This window comes from Hibiscus syriacus, unplaced genomic scaffold (genome assembly GCF_006381635.1).
Source record: "Hibiscus syriacus cultivar Baekdansim isolate YM2019G1 unplaced genomic scaffold, ASM638163v2 tig00112649_pilon, whole genome shotgun sequence".
Lineage (NCBI taxonomy): Eukaryota > Viridiplantae > Streptophyta > Magnoliopsida > Malvales > Malvaceae > Hibiscus > Hibiscus syriacus.
In genome coordinates, this window is record NW_024063376.1 from 696,332 (window position 1) to 719,437 (window position 23,106).

Genomic DNA, 23,106 nt, shown 5'->3' on the forward strand with positions numbered 1-23,106 from the left:
TGCTTAAGATTTCTTTCAATATCCAATATTGGATTGTGGGTATATTATGGATGCCAGGTCAAGTATAAAAACTCTCAAAATGTTTTAACATTCAAACATTATTTTCATTAACTCTATAAATTTTATGCTAAGAGAATTATTTCAGGAATCATCTTAATACTAAAACTTTTCTTATGTAAAAAGACATATACTCAAATAATGCCCTTTTTTATTAGTTTTAGTGATCTTTAACATTAAGATTTCACATATATCATCCATAATTTCTAAGAGGATTAAAATTCTCTTAGTTTCATGCAATTTAAAGTATCATACTCATACATATAAATTATGAATGTATATACTTCATAACACAATACATTAAATAAATAATTCATTTTAGACTCCCCACATATAAAGATATTTATAGGGTAAAGAATATCTAATTAGCCCCACATTCTCTATCCTCAAGGTATCTAAATTAATAATATCAAGACATGTAAACAATATCCTCTTTCAATTTTTAGTCAAATAAATTAGAGTAAATTCACACTATATTTTAAACATAAAATCATAATAACATTGTTTACACGTATCTATATTTTTCAAAATCTGAACATAATTAGTATGAATGTCTTCAAATTATAAAAAACCTTAAAAAAATATCATTTGTGACTCTCTTAAAATGAAATTTTAGTCTTTTCTTTTTACTAATTCTTCAAACATGAATCAATAATCAGGAATATTATAGATAGATAATTTCTTCTCCTTCCTCAATTCTAGGAGTATGATAATAGAAATTTAATAGCTACAAATGTTTTTAGTAACATTATTGTCTATCACTTATTCATACACATTAGTCAAACATTGACCTTAAATAGACCGTTTGACAGTTCAACTACTATGACAAAAAGTCTTATCTTAATAAGATTATCATAATTCACTTTTTTAACATTTTCTCTCAGAAACAAAGTGTAAATTTATCATAGTGTTTTATGATTTGAAATACTAAGCATAAAAACGAATAGTACACCAGGTAGGTCTCAAAAAAAAAAGAGGTAGCGCACTAGGCACACTTAAATATCAAGTCTTTACCAGAACTAATCCTAGACATGCACTCTCATTCTATAATACTACATTTCAATTAAGCATATATAAAGATCTTATAACAATCTATGCTTAATATTTTCTTATCCATAAGCATACAATAATTAGGAATGAACAATTTTCATACGGCAACTAACATAGATAAAAGGTAATAAGTCTAAATAATCTGACCTCGTAGGTTAAAATATAACAACCGAGCACACTTATTTACCCTTAACACGCCTTTAGCTCATGTTCGCTTCTTATCAACTTCAATCAGAGTGATTCTATACTTTACCGCGACATTTATCTTTTTGAGTTACCATCTCTTTGAAATCTGTTAATTCTTTATTCCTTTATTCTCATCAAATTGTGTTATTGCTCATGAATCCAGATATGCAATACTTCAAAATTTAATTTTTAAATTCTACTTGTGATGCAATTTCTTTTGATCTCGCTCCTAATTATTTTTCTCAAAATCTTAGCCTCAAAGTTTCTAGGTGACTTTTCAAGTCCCTTTTATGACCTTCTTCAGAAGATTCGTCTTCTCGAAAATCACAAAATAAGATTCTTAACATTAATCATCAATTTTGGATGAAAGGGAGAATTGAATTTATCAGGCATGATTTAAAAGAAAACAAATTAAAAATAAAGGACTAAAATAAATGACCTTTAAATATAGATGGCATGAGCATGATATTCTCTCCTCTTTTAAAGACGCCTGAATCCATATTGAATCCATATTTCATCCAAGGCCATCGCATGAAACACTCAAAAGATTTATAAACCTAAAATTCCTCAAAACCAACAAATTCATGCTAATAATTAGCAGTCAATCCTCAAATAACGTCACTATCATGGTTTGCAATTCAACGCTGCAAAACGCTCTTCTTAAGTTGTTCTTCGATTGTCATAAACATCCTTTATTTTTCCTGTGTTGCTTAGAGTCCAATTCGTCAAAACCTGGTTCAGTGATATCTTTGTTCGTTTTTGACAGTAGTAATAAATTGCTTCTAAATTGTTAGTAAAAAGATGCTATTGCAAAATGAGATGTTAGCATTGACTAACATAAATAATAAATAAAATAAAGATGATATAGTCATTGTGCTGCGTAATCACTGCCTTAGAAACAATTTCAATCGAATTGGTGTAATCTCGAAAATGAACGTTTCCTCCAAGATTAACATAATATTCTAAATTTCATACATCCGAAATAAGGGAGTAAAACTCTGAATAGTGTTTCTCTTTTTGGAAGAAAGGAAACTATTTTATCTTGAGTAAATACGACTGGAATAAAAAAAATCAAAAGCCATCGAAAAGGAAAAACTTCACTAAGCTTGTGAATAGAGAAAATATAGAATAAGAGAGGATAATAAAGAAATGAGTGAGTTGAAAATGAAGGAGAGAGCCTTCTTTCATAGCTAAAAATCAAGGGTATTTAGGTAAAAATATAAAGATAAAAATCAGTAAAAAAACTCTCAACTACTCCCATGATCTCAACAATTGAATTTGAATTAATTTAAAATTTAAAATTCAAATAAAATTAATTATATTTGTTTGCATAATTATATATATAACCAACACCATGTACATTCGCCACTGTCGTGGACTACTCCTTCCCTTCTTTTTAATCAAGGCAGGCAGCCCCAGATATTAGTATGATTTAACAATTTTCTTATACGTTAGTTTTTATGTGTGGCTCTCTTTTCTTATCCCCTGCACCAACACTTCTTGGTTCTCCCAAGATCCTTTTTGTTATTAATATATATTTCATGCATTATCTCCTCCACTCCCCCTATTCTTTGGTATGGACCGTTCTGAACAAGGAAATGCCTTCCCCGAAGACCATGAACCCGAGCTAAAGCTCCCACACTTGTTGTTTACGGAAACAGCTCGAGAACTCTATGCCAAGATTGTGAATGAGTGGGATTTCCTAAAGAAGTCGGCATGCCAAACGGCAGCCGGAAGAGCCCTGTGGAAGGATGTTATTCATGACCCTCTTGCACATGTGCTTGCTGGAGAAACATACCTAAGAAACCTTCATGAGAAGATCAAGAAAGATCGCCACAACAATGCTCGGGAAATTTCGGGAGTGATCCTGGCTGTTCGAACCCTTTGGTTTGATTCAAAGATTGAAGCTGTTCTTGATTCCTTGGGTGGTGCAGCTCAAGTTGTTCTCCTTGGTGCAGGTCAGTAATAACTCGAACTCTACCCTATGTTTACTCTGCAATACTTACAGCATTCATGTTATAAGCTCCAATGATTCATAGCCTTGGTTTATAGAAGGCAGTGATCCCTTTATACCCTGCTGTCACATTGATAGTTACTGAACTAGGTTGCTCAACCATCAAGACTAATGACTAAAAATTTAACGAATTTCAAGACGATTATCGGTTTAATTTTAGTCTATGAAAAACTGGAAATATGTACCTGGTGTAGGCTTGCATCCGGAGCAGACAAGTTTTTCCCAATTCTGAAGAACAGAACAAGCTCCCAATTAACGAAGAGGGAAATTAAAAGAGTAGAACACATTACAATTCTAAACCACTGGTCATGTTTTACAATAAGAATGTATGATCATCATTTGCAGGAATGGACTCTAGGGCATATCGTTTAAGCTGCTTGAAGGAAAGTGATGTGTTTGAAGTAGACTTCCCCGAAGTCCTGCAAGTGAAAGCTGCTCTTCTTGAGGAGGCTCTGGATTCCACCGAACATCTTCAGTTGATGGCAAAGTCCTTAAGAAGAGTAGCAGCTGATATTAGAGAGACTGACTGGTTCGAAAAGCTACAGATCTCCGGGTTTGTGCCGGAAAAGAATACAGTATGGGTTCTAGAAGGTATCATCTACTACCTCTCAAATTCTCAAGCTATGCAAGTACTGAAGATCGTAGGCGAAAAGTGTACCCTCACCCATACAGTTCTCTTAGCAGACTTCATGAATAAAGCATCAACGAAACTCTCGAGTTCTACCTTCCATTTCTATAGTGATTGGCCTGATCATCTCCTGCCATCTATAGGATTTTCTCATGTTAACCTTTCACAAATAGGCGACCCAGATGCACATTTCGGTCTCATGGACGATCCATTGAATTTGTTCAATAAGCTCCGAAACTTGCCAAGGTCAGTAGAAACTCACCCGGACAATGGAACACCATGCTGTCGCTTATATTTGGTGCAGGCTTCTGGTTCACCAAATCAAACAGTATCCTTGAAAGCACCATCTCAATGTAACACATAGCATATGCGCAAACATAGTTGGTGGTTACGATATAGATGCATGAATCATTGTTTATAGCATTGCTCATTGGATATAAAATTCGGTTGAACACAAGCAGGAACATGATTTTCTAGCTGTATAATGAGTGATGAATCTTTAAATTGTATAAGCATATACTACCACATAGTACTAGCTCAACCATTTTTTCTACCTCGTATTGATCAACCATTTTAAACCTCCTTTGTAGTTTGTACCAAAAAGACTCTTATATATTGATTTCTTTTCCTTTGGTAAACATATATTTTGATTGATCGTAAACAATTTCTGTTAAAGAGAGTCCAAGTTCCAATCTTGGAGATGATCCACAACCGGATCATAGAAAAAAAATCTAAATTAATCGAAGAAACACAATGAATAGAATATACCTCGAGTTTCACATTGGCTTGAACGCAATCCCATGAGGCAGATTTGAAGTGCTTTTGAGCTTCTTCCGAAACCTTACTTGGATTAGTTGATTCATTTATCCACTGTTCAAACGAATCGAAACAACTAAAATTGATCAAAGAAACACAAGGAACATATTCGCATAATTGCAGAGAAAACGGAAGAGAAAAAGAAATGTAACGAACTAAGCACAATGGAAGCAGCCACATATTTTACTCTACCTACTTTATCCAAGTTTCTGTCACCATGTTCATCTTGTTCCCTGGGTAAAAAACAGTGGTTTTCGAGATCTGCGCTGTGTATGCGTCGGAAGCTGCCTGGAAGTATGTTGATTCAATTGTCGGCAGTCGGCACTAGGTTAGATAAGATGTGGTTTTGTATCTTTACTTTGCGGGTAGGGACGATGAACAGTGCATGGGATTGCGTAAAGCTCTCACGGATAAGCTCATAAAATAAGCTCTTTAGGAGAAGCACCATCTCATTCCATTGTTGCAACTTCATTCACATTACTTTCCCTCAACTCAAGGACCGAGACGGGAAATTTCTAAAATTTTAATAGTGATAAACTTATAAAATTTTAAAAGTAAAGTTAAATTATTAATAAATATAAAAAAATTATCTTAAATTTATAATAATTTATTTTATTGTTTTGAAAAAAAACAATTATTCTCAGCTGCCTCTCTCTGTCTATTCGTATCTCAGTCGTCATTATTGTCAACTTTAGCCACTTACGCATTCATGTATTTTCTGCGTGGGAGACGCTCATAGCCAAAATCATTGTCAAAAGCTGTTTGTGAGGTAGAATTATGCATATTTAAATAAAGATGTACATTTTATGTTAGAGGATAAATTTATAAAATTTTAAAAAATATTAAATTTATAAAATTTAGAAGACGAATCAAATAATCAATATAAAATATAAATATTTTTAAAATATATGAAAATTTAAAATTTTTAAAAGATGAATTTCACTTATTTTCTTCACCTATAATCATCATTGAATTCAAGATTTCTATAAGGTGGACTTTCTCCAGTAAGACAAAATTAGGGCGGTAAAATCAGGTTATCGTTCAAGTTTCAGTAGGTTCCTCTTAAGTCATGTCAAATCAAATATAGGTTGTGTCAGATCAATTTGTTGGTTTAACTCAGATCAGGTCTGTTTCAAGTCAAATCAATTCGGGTCATTTTCAGGTTGATTTTACCATCAGATTCAGTTCAGGTTCGTATCGGATTATGTTCGGATTGATCCCAATTCAGGTCAAAACTGTTCAGTTCCAAATTAGTTAAATTCAAGGTTAATTCAAGTTCGGATGGAATTCAGGTCGGATGGAATTCAGATCGGGTCACATTATTGACAGAGAAAATTCAAGTCGGATCTTACCAGGTACGAATTGACTTCAGGTCGGGTCATTTTTGGGTTAATTATTTTTCTTCTTTCATGATCGACGAATTTTAATTTTTAATTGTATATGATTTGGAGTAAATTACAAAAAAATATAAATAATTATGAGTCAATTTTAATAAAAATATAATTTTAAAGACTAAATTGAACAAACAAGAAATTACATACAAAAATTTAAATAAATCAAACAACATGAATGTATGAGCCATCAAATCAAAATATAAATAAGTATTGCCAATTTCATATACAAATATAATTTTAACGACTAGATTGAAGTAAATTAAAAAAATATAAATAAGTATGGGCATATTTCTTATACAAATATAATTTTAAGAACTAAATTGAACAAATATGAAATTACAAATTTAAATTTAAATAAATTACACATGTAGGGACCAAATCCAAAATAATTGTAAAATATGAAACTAAAATTAATATAAAAATGGACTGAATTGCATTTATTTTAAAAGTTGAGGAAAAATTAAATCAATTTTAATATATATATATATATATATAAGAATAATACAACAAAATAACCCTAACGTTTGACAGTATTGTCAAACTTGTTTGCATTATTTTTTTTGAACATTTAACCACTGAACATTTAACTTTGGGTCAAAAATCACCCTTGATGGATGAAAACCGTCAGTCAACTAACGGTCAACACCAAATGCTGACGGAGCAAGCACACATGGCGTGGAAGCTAACGTGACATGTCCATGTCGGATATCATGCTGACATGGCTCTGCCACGTCAGAATTTTTAAAAATAAAATAAATAATTTTATGATTAATATTATTTATATTAATTTATATATGACCAATCAAAGAATGACACGTGTCACTCTCTAATTGGTGTTTGTTTAAAGCAACTATTAAAAGGAGAAACACAAGGGAGAGGAATCAAACCTAGGCAAAGGCTATGGAATGGCAGAACCTTTTCCATTAAACCAAGCTCTTTATTTGGTTAAATAATGAACTAAATGACATTTAATAGATACACTATTTAAATTTAATGGAAAAATTAAAACACTTGTTTATACTTTCCCCTCGTCATCACTACCCCCAATCTCATGACCTTCCACAACATCTTCTTCTTCTTCCTCTCCATCGTCATCATCATCATGAATTTCCTCATCTGAAGCATTCTCATCATCGTCATCCTCGTCATCTTGATCATCATCTATAATAATTTTATGCCCCTATACTTGTACTGTATAATAGACAAAACATAAATTTATTTTCATGTGCCAGATGGACAAAACAAGAAAAGGAAAGAGGGGCACAAAAAGTTTAGATAAACTATAGTTCATCACACTATATGGACCTAAAACTCCCATCCATTCCAATGCTGGGGAAAATCAGTTTCAGTTCCTATGATTATAAGTTCTTATATGAATCTAGGTAGCTAGTAAGCAGTTTCTAGTTTTTCAAACCCAACGACAGATTTCTGCCAAGTCCTTGATCTTAGAGCATGATAGGGAACTATATAGATTAATCAAACAGTGTTTCTTACTATCTTATGATTACACCCAAGAAAGATCTTTGCATATTCATGCTATTTCATCACTTTGGCTGTAGAGATTATTTTGGTTGCATTTGGTTAGTAAAAGTTTTGTTTAGAGGACTTTCAAGTTCAAAGCTCTTACAAAAACATTAATGATGGAATAAACATAGTTAGGCATCTTATTGGATCACAAGCTCAACTTGCCAAGTAATCCCATCTTGGAATGAAATCCAGCACTCGGTGCAACTATAAGTCCCATAGGACCAAAAACACTAAATTCTAAAAAGAAAGACAAGAAATAGAGAGAGGTGTTACCTGCTTTGCAAGCTAGTCTTTGCCATGGAGTACATGAAAATTGACGACATACATTTTCCAAATGAAGGGCAAACAATCATAGGAATAGAAGAATTGACACAGTGCTAATATAAATTTAGAAATAATCACCTAAACCATAGATTAAAAAAAAGAATAAGGATTTGGAATAAGAGTGCTCACTGATGGTGGTAATAGTGGTGATAATCTCTCCAAGGTTGAGCTTGTACAAGATAGTAGTCTTACCAGCTGCATCAAGGCCCACCATCAAAATTCGCATCTCCTTCTTGGCAAAAAGCCGGCTGAAAAGCTTTGTGAATGTCAGTCCCATTTCTCTTCTCTACATGTTGATCCTTGGATATAATGCAAATTCACATATATCATCTTCTATCCAACCAAAAAACAAAGAAAACTAAAATATACATCAATACTCAAATTCAACAAATCAAATAGATCTGAAGGCAGAGGTGCGAAAAATCAATGCCATGAAGAAATTTCCATAAACCTCATCGAGAAATTTCTTTTAAAATCAAATATAAACAATAGATCTAGAATAGTTCATTGGAGGAATATTCAGATCAGAAAGGAAAGCAAAAGAAATTCTCAAAACTCGACACAAAAGCCATTTAATGAACTAGTAAATAAGGAAATCAAACCACGAATCGTTCTTAACCAAACGGTATCTAAAAGATAATGAAATCGTTTCAAAACCTGACATCTAAAGCAAAGTGAAAGAATTCAGTAAAGTGTTTACATACAGCACTTGCGAGATCGAAAATCAAAATAAAGATTATTATCATTATTATTACTACTGCTACCTTTGGAGATAATCGCAGAGGGATGCATGAGAGAAATTTGAATTTGAACCGAACGCGAGAAAAGCGAGTCGGACAGAATTTTGAGAAACGAGATCAAAGCTTATACGAAACATGTTGGCCTCATGGTTCTACATATTTACTCTTTTATCAATTTCAGTCTCTTCTTCATCAGCATCACTGTCATCATCATCATCTTTATCGTCATCAGCAGTACATTCCTCTTATTTACTATGCCCATTATTCATTCTGTTGGGCCGATCCTCTCCATCGATTTCCCCACTCCCTGGATCCTCTTCATCTTCATCCTCCTCATCCAATTCCGGCCTTTCATTCCCCTCAGCGTCCATTTTATCCAAATATTTCAACGATTTAATCAAACCAAAAACTATAGAACGATAATCCTCAACTCTAGTAACTAAACAATGATAAAGGTCAAACGAAACAAGCTTAAGCTGAGCAAGCGGGGCAAGATCCTCAATATATTGAATCTGATTGTTGGACAAGTCGAGGTCTGGAAGCGAATCAAGGCCAGCTTCAACGAGGAACTCAAGTCCACCGGCTATTATGTTGTCATAAAGGATAAGCTTCTGGAGATTTCGTAGACGATGAAACTGTTCTAGGGATGAAACCCTTGTGCTAGCTATGGAAATGTATTCAAGATTCTAAAATTTTTCCAAGAGACTAGACGACGGGAGTCGGCCTTGAACACACTTCACTGCACCGTCAAGTGTCAAGGTCCGAGCCGCCGTGTGGTCCGTGTGTCCATCTAGCGCTGTCTCCATCGCTCTCTCTAGATCTCATCCGTCAATCCCTAACCATTTTTTTGATAAACCGAGAGTTCAGATCCAACCCGTCTAAACAACTCAAACACTAAAGTTTTCCCCCCTTTTAGATGTAGTATCCAGTTCTTCCCAAGTCCCCAGCCCTTGCAAATACAATTAAAAAGAAGAGAAAATCTTAATCTCAATTTTCCATTAAACAAGTGTTTTAATTTTTTCCATTAAACAAGTGTTTTAATTTTTTCCATTAAATTTAAATAGAGTATCTATTAAATATCATTTAGTTCATTATTTAACCAAATAAGAAGTTTAGTCTAACGGCAAAGGTTGTGACATTTTATGGCCTTTGCCTAGGTTAGATCCCCTCCCTTATGTTTTGGATTGTCTCAGGAAATGCGTGTTAATATACGGCGTTACTGGATACATTAAAAGATATTTAACAAATTCGATTTAGCGCTACCGGAAATATTGAGTAATAATAATGTAGTAGGTTTAAGTCATGAAGAAATATTAAAAAATTTGGCAACCGGCAAACTTAACTTGTCGGTTTGTGTCAATCCAAATTAAAAATGTATCGATCCATATCAATATAATAGGTAAAAATATAATAAAACCGGTCACTAGAAGACAATACCGGTAAAGTCCTACCAGATATATTGAACGTGTCGATACTTTAATATAATGATCGACACTTTGTGAATTTAAAAGAAAAGTAGTTTTAACGCCTATAAAGTGTCAATACTTTATAAAAATATATCGATCCACAACGATATAACAGGTAAAAATATGACAAAACCGGTATTGAAATGATAAAATTGGTAAAGCGCTACCATATATTTTTAAAGTGTCGGTACTTTAATATAAATATCGACACTTTGTGAATTTAAAAGAGAAGCAGTTTTAGCGCCTATAAAGTGTCGATATTTTATAAAAATGTATCGATCCACAACGATATAACAGGTAAATATATGATAAAACCGGTATCAAAATGATAAAACCGGTAAAGCGCTACCGGATATATTGAAAGTGTCGATACTTTAATAAGTACGTGTAATAAATTATCGATACTTTCAAAGAAATAGGTAATTATCCTTTCGAAAGTATCGACACCTGACATAAAAGTATCGACACTTTGGTAGTTGTATCGATTAAATATAAATAACATATCCGATAAAAATATAAAGGCCATAGCTAAATATGCTCTGAAAATAGATAGAACAGACAAGTTTTTGAAATCGAAGCGTAATTGTTGCTGCATTTCAGAAGGTGTTTCTAAAGCGAAGTTTGTTTGTTTGTTGCTGTAGTTGAATCGAAAAGTATGTTGTCGAAACCCTAGTTTTTAATTATTACAGTAATTGGAAATAGGGTTTTTATGTGTTGTTTGGGATTTTGGAGTAAAGAAGCATTTGGGACCGATTACAGGTAGAAAGTGATATTCAAGGTAAAATATAAATGTCGATACTTTTATTAAATATTATAGGTAGAAAATGATATTATAGGTTGTATAAATATGCCAACACATTTTGTAGTGGCCATTCAAATTCTTTTGAAGAAAACCGTTTTACCACAAGAGTAGTTATCTATATTTGTATATTGAATAAAGTGTATGTAACAAGTATTTGATTTGATTTGCGTAAACTGATATATAAAGGAAAAATAGAGTCAATGGGTGGAAAAATTGTTGGTGGCGTAGATGACTTTGAAATTGAGGCCGAGACTCGAAAGCAACCAAATGGTAGATATATGTACTTCTAGTAAGTATCAATGTCTTTTTGTTATTATTGTTGAAATGATAATTGGATTAAAGTATTTAAGAACTTTAAATTGATTACAAATTTTAAATGTTGATAGTATGGCCGAATGCAATAGGATGAAGGAAGATAGCACACAGAGCGGTTCGGTATGTAAAATGAAATTGAGATTGAGTATTATTTAGTGTTAATGTATTGATTAAGAAACGTTTATGCTTAATATTAGGTGACAAAAGATGTGAGGTCCAAATGGAATTCGATGAGTGATGCTGAAAAAAGAACCTTACATCACACAGTCAAGGAATGATAGTAAAGAATACAAAGAACAGAGGAAAGCACATGAAAATAAGGTATTCATTAAACTTGTAAATACGTTGATACAAAATATATAAGAACTATAACATTATATATTGTTAAAAAAATTAGGAAGTGTCGACAAGGTGCAACATTAAAAGGGTGAATTCATTAATTAAACACATTAAGGAGAAGGGTCAGTTGAATGTGCTGGGAGAAATAGGGTTTAGATCGTTCGTAGGAGTAAGGGATCGACCTATTCAGAGGGAATTGTGTCGATCCTTGATGGCGTAATTTGATGTCAAACAATGTATTGCTAAGTATGGTGATTTTTCATTTCCTCTCGGGATCCCATGTGCTGCAGCCGTATTGGGGGTAGAAAATGAAGGCAAAAGTGTTGTAGAAGTCTGTAAGAGTAAGAACTGGAAAGCACTTGCCTCCAAATATGGTTTGAAGCAGAAGGTGACATATGCTGAACTTGAAGAGGAAATCAAAAGTGGATCTTACGGGGGGATGAGCTGAAGGCCAGAGTTCTATTGTACCTTACCAGTATCTTTCTTTGTCCAACGGGTGATACGTCAACGAACAAGGACTATATGAAGCTCATTTGCGATGAAGGCTTGAAGGGTGAATTCAGTTGGGCTGAATATGTCCATTCGAGATTGATTGAATCAATAATCACCTTTAAAAAGGGAAACCAGAGATACCTCAAAGGGTGCATAGCAATCTTAGAGGTAAATGACTTGAAGAACTTTTTTGTGTTTTTATATAAAATGATAGTATAGTTATTATATAAAATTATAAATTTTTATTATAAATGCAGGTTGCACTGTTCGATTTTTGTCGGGCTGTGAGGCAGTTTCGGCTTATAAAAGAACCGGAGTGGCACGCATCGTGCATGAGGGAAGGAAGAGGTGGTTAGAGTGATGTCGAAGTTGAAGTTGGATAGACCGAGGAAGTAAGAAAGGGTAATAAATGTAATTAAATAATATTAAGAATATAATCAATGTCTTAATATTGTAATTTAATTTTGAAGGTTATTGGCAATGAGGTAGAGGAAGCAGTGGAGGCAGAGGAGAAGAAAGAAGAGATGGTTGTATTGGGGGATGACGGTGAGGAAAAACAGAGTAACTTCGACATTTTAATGTCTGAATTGGTTGATATCAAAAAAATCCAATTTGATATCTTGCAAAGATAATCAAGAGTCGAAGAGAAACTTGAGAGAGTCGAAGAGAAACTTGAGAGAGTCAAAGATACACTTGAGAGACATAAGGGGGAAATGGAAGGAAAAATAGATGGAGTGGTGAAAGAAGTAAAGGTGTTGAGGGGTGAAGTGGTGAAAGAAGTTGAAGTGTTAAGGGGTGATCTTAAGATGGTGACAGGTGAAAAATTTAATGGAGTGGTGAAGGAGATTGTGGAATTGAGGAGTGAACTTACGGGGGTGGTTGATCAATACTTGGATGGAGGAGAAAAATTGAAGGGTGAAATAAAAGAGATGAAGAGCTATGTAGAGAAAAAATACGATGAACTGAAAAAATATGAAGAATAAAAGTTGAAGGAGGAAGATGAAAAGATGGAAGAAATGAGGAGGAAGGATGTCGATGTCATCTATACACCGGAGAGTGTTATAGATGCAGATTTGGATTCGGAATATCCTGCACCCCAGAAGAAGAAGCAGAAGGTAAGTTGAATAAAAAAACTTAATTTGATCTTTATCATGTTGTTGTGACAAAAATTTGTATGCAAAATTGTAGGTTGAAAAAGCGGATATTCCAAGCGGAATTGATGACATCGAAGCTGTAATTTGTGATTATTTATGGAATAGTGGGTTAGAATTGGGGTAAGTGAAATATATTGCTCTGTGAGTGATATTTAAATATTTCATGATAACATATTAATCCTAATGATTCATACAGATATTCTGTAATCTCAATGGGAAATCAATTCGCTAGTGTATACGACGTTGCAACGTTGAAGCCTATGGAATGGGTTAGCGGTGTGGTAAGCAGAAAGTACAAAATGTTAAAACCTATTGAATATGTTCTGATTGTGTAATTAATTTTGTTAGGTTATTGATTTGCTCGCCTGGACAGTATGCTACGATTCAAACAAAGTCACTCCAGAGGATTGGTTACATTCCATACCACTTAGCGGTGAGTTAAATTAATAAATGTTGAAAAGTAGTGCTATAGACGGTAAATTAATAATGATTGTTGCGTAATTGTAGCAACAGGCGTTGGATGCCAACAGCAAAAGTGTTGAGAGTATTGCTACCTTTTGGGGTCCCATATTGGATAACTATATTAAATTTGTTGAAAACATTTTTGTGTTTCGATATACAAATTAAGTTTAAATGAATTTTAAGATTTTACAAATGATTTTCTAAGTATATTTGATTTAATTAATCAAATATCAAATTATTACTCCAAGTCTTTCAAGATCAAATTCAAACCTTACTAAATATGTAAAATTGTGTTTTATACTTAAACTATTTTTGAAACAATTTTCATAAAGTATTTTGAACCAAAATCAAGCCTAAAATTAATTTATCAAAGTGATGCACCAATCCATGCATCGATGCACCATGAAATAAATTGAACATCGAATGCATTTCATGCATCGATGCACATATCATGCACCGATGCACTGAGGATTTTATGAAAACATCGAATGCATTTGATGCATCGATGCACCAGCCATGCATCGATGTACTCTGGCTATTTTGAAACATCGAATGCACTTGATGCATCGATGCACTCTTAGTGCACCGATGTACTAAGGGTTCAACGGTCAAAATATTTGAATTTTACACTGATGCACCGATGCACCATGGGTATGTATCGATGCACTGACGCTCCCAACTGAATTTATTAATTGTTTTCACACTTAAACGGTTATATTGACTCCACTAAGCATCCCCAATGTTCAGAATCATTTGAAAGTGTATTTAAACAAGCTTAAAAGCCATTTATCAATAACAAGAAACAACAATCAACAATTATTAAGAGAGAATCAAAGAGAAAGCATCAAACTTGAAGTTTGAGCATTCCAAGCCTATTTTTCATTCAATATTCATTTTGTTTTCAAGAACACTACTTGTACTCAATTGTATTCATTTTTTAGTGTTCTTTTCTTTGTTCTAAAATTGTGCAAACAATCTACCTTATGAGGATTTCCTTGTAAGTTTGCAAATTTGTAATCTTCTCTTTGAGAAAGAGTGTTCTCAAGAATTGGGGTATATTCTTGAGGGAGTTGTAAGGTTATCTCTTTTGCCTCAAAAGAAAGAACAAATTAATGAATTTTTTTGGAAAATCCTTAGTGTGGATAGCTAAGGTAGTGGACGTAGATTTTGATTGAGAAAGTCGAACCACTCTAAATCGATGTGCAATTACTTTCAATTTTCTGCAAAAGCTTCCACCAAAATTTAATTGCCAATTCACCCCATCTTGGCCGATTCTATCAATCGATTAACTCAACAATTGGTATCAGAGCCTCACTCATTTGAAGGTTTAATCACCTCATGAGTCGATTCGGGAAGAATTATATCGATTATAAAGTCATCAATAGCCTCTACTTCAAATGTCGACTCCAGTCTCGATTCGATGCCCGTCAACAAGCCTCCTTTCTTCAATGGAGCTAACTATACCTATTGGAAGAATAAGATGACGTATTTCATTCAAGCAAGTGACATGGGAGCATGGAATGTTGTAGAAGACGGATATATCAAGCCTCTCACTCATCCAAGATTGTGGAGTGAATGAGAGACAATAATGTTCCAGCTCAACTCCAAAGCAATCCATATCATATTTTGTGCTCTTGGACCATATGAATATGAAAGAGTTTCATCTTGTACAACTGCCAAAGAAATATGAGATAAACTACAAGTCACTCATGAAGGCACTAACGAGGTAAAAGAATCTAAAATTAGTCTTCTAACACATAGCTATGAAAATTTCAGGATGAAACCAAATGAAGATATCAAAGCTATGACGGATAGATTCTCAACGATTGTTAATGGTCTCAAATCATATGGAGAGATCATTCCAAACGAAAAGCTTGTGAGGAAGTTAGTTTACTCATTTCCAAAATCATGGCAATCTAAGAAGATGGCAATCATCGAGGCTAAGAACCTAAAGTCCTTAACTCTTGAAGAGCTAATCGGTTCCCTCCTCACTCATGAAATGATGCTTGAAGATGAGGTGGACCTCGATAAGATTGACGAGACACCAAAGGAGAAGGAGAAGAAGAAAAACATTGGAGTTGCTCTCAAATCCACAAAAGATGAGAGTGATTCGGATGAAGATGATGATGACGAGGAAATGACATTGTTTGCCAAACACTTAAGAAAAATGATGAGACCTTACCGAGGAACAAAATTCAAACGAAATGAAGGCCTCAAAAATAAACCAAAAGAGAAGGACCCTATCATTTGCTATGAATGCAAAAACTCAGGGTATGTCAAATATGATTACCCATAATTGAAAAGAAAAGGTTAATCAAAAAATAAGCACAAGGCTCATGTGGCTACATGGAGCGATGAAGAGGTTTTCGATAAAGAGGAACAAGAAGTAACAAACTTGTGCTTGATGGCATTCGGGGAAGATTCTAAGGTAACCTCTAACTCATCTGAATTTGATGATTTATCTTATGATGAGCTATTAGAGGAATATAATGGGTTGGCTTCGGATTATGAGAAATTATTTTTAAATTATAAAAATGATGTTTCAAAATTGAAAAATGAAAATAAACTCATATCCAAAACCAACAACGATCTTGAAAGTAAAATCAAAGATTTGCAAATCAAACTAGAAGAGTTTGAAAAGAAAATTTTGGATTTGCAAAATTTACTTTCAAAGGTCAATAATGATCATCAAAAGAAAATTGATGATCTTAAAGCTTCTTTTGATAAAGTTGGAACAAAACGTTTTGAAAGTGGAGAAAATTCAAAATCCAACTTTGTTAGAAAAAGTTTTAAAAACTACAATCATAGAGGTCCCCGAAGAACCTCTAATAGAAAAATCGTTAGAAGTATATGGGTTCCTAAAGGACTCATTACTACTAAAGATAAAGATAACCTACACAAATGGATACCTAAGGGGACTAGGATTTTGGAAACTAATGAATATGGACCCAAAAGAATTTTGGTACCAAAAATTAGAAATTAATCTATGTTTGTAGGAAAATGAGCATTGCTACAAGGCACGGAAAACAAATTCAAACTCATGGTACCTTGATAGTGGATGCTCAAGACACATGACCGGAGACAAAAATCGATTCATAGAGCTTAACGCCAAAAATGGAGGAGAAGTGACTTTTGGTGATAATTCAAAAGGTCACATCGAAGGTATAGGTACCATAGGTAATACCTCTTCCATACAAATTAAAAATGTTTTATATGTGAATGGATTAAAGCATAATCTCTTAAGTATTAGTCAATTATGTGATAAAGGATTCAATGTCATGTTTGAAACTAATGGTTGTAAAGTTATTGGCATTGTATCTAATCGAATTATGCTTGTTGGTCATAGAATATGAAACATATACATAGTGCATTTAGACTCTATTGATATGACTAATTTATGCCTAGTTGCTAAGGATGAGCATGATAGTTGGTTATGGCATAGGAGACAAAGACATGCTAGTATGAGTGTTTTGCAACGGCTAATTCAAGGAAATTTAGTTCGAGGGTTGCCTAAGCTTAAATTTGATAATGATAAAATCTGTGATGCTTGTGCTAAAGGAAAACAAAAGCAAATTTCTTTTAAATCCATTAATGATGTATCAACTAGTAGAGTATTACAATTGATCCATATAGATCTTTTTCGGCCAACTAGGACTACTAGCTTGGGTGGAAAACAATATGCATTTGTCTTGGTAGATGACTATTCTAGATATACTTGGGTTCTATTCTTAATTGCTAAAGATGAAGCATTAGAAAAATTCATTACGTTTTCAAAAGTAATCCAAAACGAAAAAGGTTACTCTATAAATCGTGTTAGGAGTGATCATGGAACTGAATTTGAAAATCTTGGATTTACTGATTTTTGTAATTCTAATGGTATTAGCCATAATTTTTCAGCACCTAGAACCTCTTAAAAAAATGGAGTTGTTGAGAGGAAAAATCGAACTTTAGAAGAAATAGCTAGAACCATGCTTTATGAAAACAATTTTCCAAAATATTTTTGGGCGGAAGACATAAATACCGCTTGTTATGTTGTAAATCGAGTAATGATTAGGCCAATCTTAAAGAAAACTCCATATGAAATTTTCAAAAATAAAAAGCCTAACATTAGCTATTTTCATCCTTTTGGATGTAAATGTTTTGTTTTAAACAACGGTAAAGACAATCTTGGCAAATTTGATGCTAAAAGTGATGAAGGAATTTTTCTGGGTTATTCCTTCAATTCTAAAGCTTATCGAGTATTTAATAAAAGAACTTTAGTTGTAGAAGAGTCTATACATGTTGTTTTCGATGATAATCCCCTTCCGAGGAAGGATTATTGTTTGAATGATGATGTAGGTGTTATAAATATAAATAACGTTGAACATGACGTTAGAGAACTGTCATCAAAGGAAGAAACGAAAGATGAAGAAACGAAAGATCCTCTCGAGAATCCAACCATTGAATAAAGGGAAGTATCTTACCCAAGAGAGTACAACTATGTCAAGAATGGTGAGATTATAGGTGATCCATCCAAAGGGGTAACAACTCGATCTTCTCTTAGAAATATTTGTAATTATGTTGCATTTATCTCATGCATAGAGCCTAAGAATATTAAAGAAGCATTAAAAGATGAACGTTGGATTATGGCTATGCAAGAAAAGTTAAATCAATTTGAGAGAAGTAAAGTATGAACATTAGTTGAAAGGCCTAGTAATAAATCTACTGTAAGTACAAGATGGGTGTTTAGGAATAAGCTTGATGAAAGTGGTAACATAGTGAGAAACAAGGCTAGACTTGTTGCTCAAGGCTATACTCAAGAAGAGGTCATATATTAGGATGAAACATACGCTCCCGTGGCTAGGATGGAAGCAATTAGAATGTTATTAGCATTTGCATGTTTTCATGAATTTAAATTATATCAAATGGATGTTAAAAGTGCATTTTTAAATGGTTTTATAAAGGAAGAAGTGTATGTGGAACAACCTCCAAGTTTTGAAGATTTAAAATTTCCAAATCATGTTCTTAAATTGACAAAAACACTTTATGGTTTAAAACAAGCTCCTAGAGCTTGGTATGAAAGATTGTCAAACTTTTTAATTGAAAAAGGTTTTTCAAAAGGGAAGGTTGACACTACATTGTTTTTAAAGCATAAAGGTAAATATTTATTAGTAGTTCAAATTTATGTTGATGATATAATATTTGGTTCTACTAATGATGTTCTTTGCCAAGAATTTTCTAAGCTAATGCAAAGTGAATTCGAGATGAGCATAATGGGGGAGCTCTCATTTTTCTTGGGACTCCAAATCAAGCAAATAAAAGATGGCATCTTCATCAATCAAGCTAAGTACGTCAAAGATATGCTCAAGAAGTTTGGACTGGAAAATGGGAAGCCACATAACACTCCAATGAGCTCATCGACAAAGCTTGACATAGATGAATGAGGTAAATGTGTGAATGTTAAATTATATAGGTCAATGATTGGTTCTTTGCTTTATCTAACTGTAAGTAGACCGGACATTATGTTTAGTGTTTGCTTATGTGCTAGATTTCAATCATGTCCTAAGGAATCACATTTACTAACTGTTAAGAGGATCTTTATATACCTTAAGGACAATCCTAGTTTAGGACTTTGGTATCCTAGAGACTCTAGCTTTAGCTTGCATGCCTTCTCTGATGCGGATTATGGAGAATGTAAATTAGATAGGAAAAGCACATCTGGTACTTGCCAATTCCTTGGAAATATGCTCATTTCTTGGTTTTTAAATAAACAAAATTGTGTTGCATTATCTACCAGTGAAGCGGAATACATTTCAGCCGGTAGCTGTTGTACACAAGTTTTATGGATGAAGCAACAACGTTTTGATTATGGAATTGAAGTAGGTATGATTCCTATCAAGTGTGACAATACTAGTGCTATTTGTCTCACTAAAAATCTCATCCAACAATCTAGAACTAAGCATATTGAAATTAGACATCACTTCATTAGAGACCATGTCGCTAAGGAAGATACAGTTCTAGAATTTATTGATATTTTGCATCAATTAGCGAATATCTTTACAAAACCTTTAGAAAAAGAAAGCTTTTGAACACTTAGGAGAGAATTAGGTTTAACTGACCTATATTCACTTAGTGTTTAAAATAATTTTATCACTTTTAAGTATAAATGAAAAAATGCTTATAATAATAATTTTTGATTGCATTCTTTGCTATTAGTTAGGGGGAGTTTATGTTGCTTGATGAAAATTAATTTTATGTTCAAAAGTAGTTTAAAGGATTAATTTGATTGATTGAACATAATTAATTTTCAATATATGAGTTACCAATACCACTAGAACCAATTAATTTAGCTTTTTGAGTGTTTAAAACGGATTTTTTGACATTTTTGTGCTTCATGCATCGATACACTTAAAAGTGCATCGATGCATCCCTTTGAATGTACATCGATTCATCATGTTGATGCATCGATGCATGCCTTGAATGTGCATCGATGCACAGGGACATGCATCGATGCATCCGTCGGGTTTTGGGTTTAAAAGACTTATTTTTCTTATTTGGTTCAAACCCTAAAAAACCTAAACCTCTCTAGTCGCTCGTCTCTCTCACTCTCTAAATTCTCTTCTTGCTCAAAATCAATGAAATTTTGTCAGAATATTCAAGCTCTTCAACTCCCAATCCTGCTTTTATCATCAAATCGTGCAAAACAACATCACATTCCCTCAAATCCGAAAATTTTCAAGGTAATATTTCAAACTCTATTTCATTGATTTTTGATCTTAGGACTAGTTTAGATTAGTTCTAGGATGAACATTATATCGGACATTGATTGTTTGATGATTATAAACTATATTTTACAAACAATTTCATCAAAAACTCACAAATTTTCAATAATTTTTTTAATTTTTGAGATTAAAAAAAATCAAAAATCTGATTTTAGTTTTTAAATTTGATGTTTTTATGAAAAACTATACATATTATAATTTTCAAACGTTGTTTACTAAATAGTTTTTCAAAAACTATGCCCATTAGAATTTGGTTTAGAGAACCTTGAATTATTGCGGACTCATTTGAGTTTTGGGATTGATTAAATTGCATACATGTGTTTCAATATGCAGTTTATATTTCTTTTTCCGATTCCTAAACTATGTATAATCCCAAACGCCCTAGAACTTCATCGAGTTGTTCTCGTTCAAACCAACCTCCTAATCTCGTTCCTCCTCCACCTTCATCTCTATTAGGATCTTGTTTTAACATGCCTGAGCGTCGTAGAGACGAATTGTACTAGGTACAGAAATTCTTTTCAAACTTATAGAATCCGGGAAGAGCGTATTCCTTCTCTTCAAGCTATGATAGATAATGACTTTGAATACCTTCCGATTCTTAAAGCTTGGAAGTTTGATAAAATGTTTCAGCTCAAACCTATCGTTTATCAACAGTTAATCCGCATTTTCTATTCTAATGCAGTATGTATTCAAAACGAAACTCAATGTGGGACTATAGCCATTAGATCATATCTTTTAGGCCAATATAATAATATTGACCCCGCGATTATAGCTTCACGTTTTGGATTAGATGATGATGGGTTATATAATGAGAATGAAACTGTAGATTATCCCTATGTTCCGAACGCTAGTGTTAGTACTCTACGATCTCATCACGATCGCTTTCTTCATCTGATGATCTATTGGTGGTTTAGACCATCCGGAGGTAGGTACTCCACTCTTCGTATTAGGGATTTCTGGTGGATGCACTGTCTCAAGAATAAGATCAAAATCAATCTACCCCACATTATCTTCAATCAACTAGTTGATGTCATAAACATTGTTCCTTCAAAACATGTCGAAATATTAGTTTATGGATGTCTTCTTAGTAACCTCTTTATCAAACTTGGTCTAGACGTCTCTCTCGATAATCCTATCCCACTCCAAAACCAAATCAATCTTACTTCCTTGAAGAAAGGGATTGGAAACAAAACGAGGAAACTGGTCTTTGGGTATTTCGACCCGGTAAGCAAACCCCGGGAGCTAGCTCTTCACGAGCTGCTCCTAGCTCTTCTCATGCTCCTCCTCCTCCTCCGGCACCGGATGCTGACGATGATCCTGAGTTTTAACAACTTATGCAAGATATATACGATCACGTTCCAAACGATGAGCCTGCACCGGAACCGGCACGGCAAGAAGATCAAATACCACCATATTTTTTATCCTTCTTGGAGTCATTTGATCTGAGGTTTGCCTCCATGGAGTCTCAGATTACTGAGTTTCAGCGGGAGATGCGTGAACGTATGGACGCTTTCACTCTTGAAGTTCGAGCTCATTATCCTCCTCCTCCCGATCCTCCTACGGAGTGAATTTGTTTCCTTGTTATGTTTTCTTGGATTTTCAAACTTGGATTAATTTTTGATATTTCTGGATTGTTTGTTTTGAATTGATAAATGTTTGAATTTGTTAGGAGTTGGATATTTTATGGATTTTGAACTTATTATATATATATATATATATATTTGGTTTGAATATTGTTTAATTATGAATATTGTTTATGAAATTAATGGCTAATCTCTATTTTGATTGTGATCTTAACAGCTTAAGCTATATATATATATATTTAATCAATTGGCTAATCAATTTTTAAATCTTTTTGATTTAACAAAAAGGGGGAGAAATATTAGTGTTAAAAGGGAGAAATGTTATAGTAAGGTGGAGTAATTTTTCAAAATTGATTTCAAAATTTTAGAAAATCTTAAAATAACACAAATGTTTTGTTATATCAAAAATGGGGAGATTGCTGAAAACATTTTTGTGTTTTGATATAACAAATTAAGTTTAAATGAATTTTAAGATTTTACAAATGATTTTCTAAGTATATTCGATTTAATTAATTGAATATAAAATTATTACTCCAAGTCTTTCAAGATCAAATTCAAACCTTACTAAATATGTAAAATTGTGTTTTATACTTAAACTATTTTTGAAACAATTTTCATAAAGTATTTTGAACCAAAATCAAGCCTAAAATCAATTTATCAAAGTGATGCACCGATGCACCAATCCATGCATCGATGCACCATGAAATAAATTGAACATCGAATGCATTTCATGCATCGATGCACATATTATGCACCGATGCACTGAGGATTTTATGAAAACATCGAATGCATTTGATGCATCGATGCACCAGTCATGCATCGATGCACTCTGGCTATTTTGAAACATCGAATGCACTTGATGCATCGCTGCACTCTTAGTGCACCGATGCACTAAGGGTTCAAAGGTCAAAATATTTGAATTTTACACTGATGCACCGATGCACTATGGGTATGCATCGATGCACTGACGCTCCCAACTGAATTTATTAATTGTTT

The 23,106-nt window shown here is 33.4% G+C and overlaps 1 protein-coding gene, 1 long non-coding RNA gene and 1 pseudogene across 2 annotated transcripts; 1 reads left to right on the forward strand and 2 right to left on the reverse strand.

Annotated features, from left to right (window-relative positions):
- Positions 1-2,835: 2,835 nt before the first annotated feature.
- LOC120182431 (putative S-adenosyl-L-methionine-dependent methyltransferase Mjls_1072) lies at positions 2,836-4,351 on the forward strand. The gene is made up of 2 exons (XM_039187408.1): positions 2,836-3,251; positions 3,653-4,351. Exons 1-2 carry the CDS (start codon positions 2,870-2,872, stop codon positions 4,297-4,299), a joined length of 1,029 nt encoding a protein of 342 aa, XP_039043339.1. The 5' UTR covers positions 2,836-2,869; the 3' UTR covers positions 4,300-4,351.
- LOC120182432 lies at positions 4,202-5,232 on the reverse strand. The gene is made up of 3 exons (XR_005521834.1): positions 4,948-5,232; positions 4,704-4,805; positions 4,202-4,243 (listed from the first exon to the last, which is right to left on the reverse strand). It is a non-coding gene; the product is annotated as an uncharacterized LOC120182432 (long non-coding RNA).
- A 1,928-nt stretch (positions 5,233-7,160) lies between these two features.
- Positions 7,161-9,616, reverse strand: LOC120182423 (annotated as a pseudogene).
- Positions 9,617-23,106: the final 13,490 nt, after the last annotated feature.

What these genes read in the sequence shown, in the direction of transcription:
- LOC120182431 (XM_039187408.1), top strand. Translation starts at nt 2,870, where the DNA reads ATGGACCGTTCTGAACAAGGAAATGCCTTCCCCGAAGACCATGAACCC. An exon ending in AGTTGTTCTCCTTGGTGCAG is followed by an intron (nt 3,252 to 3,652) that starts GTCAGTAATAAC and finishes CATCATTTGCAG; the next exon opens with GAATGGACTCTAGGGCATAT.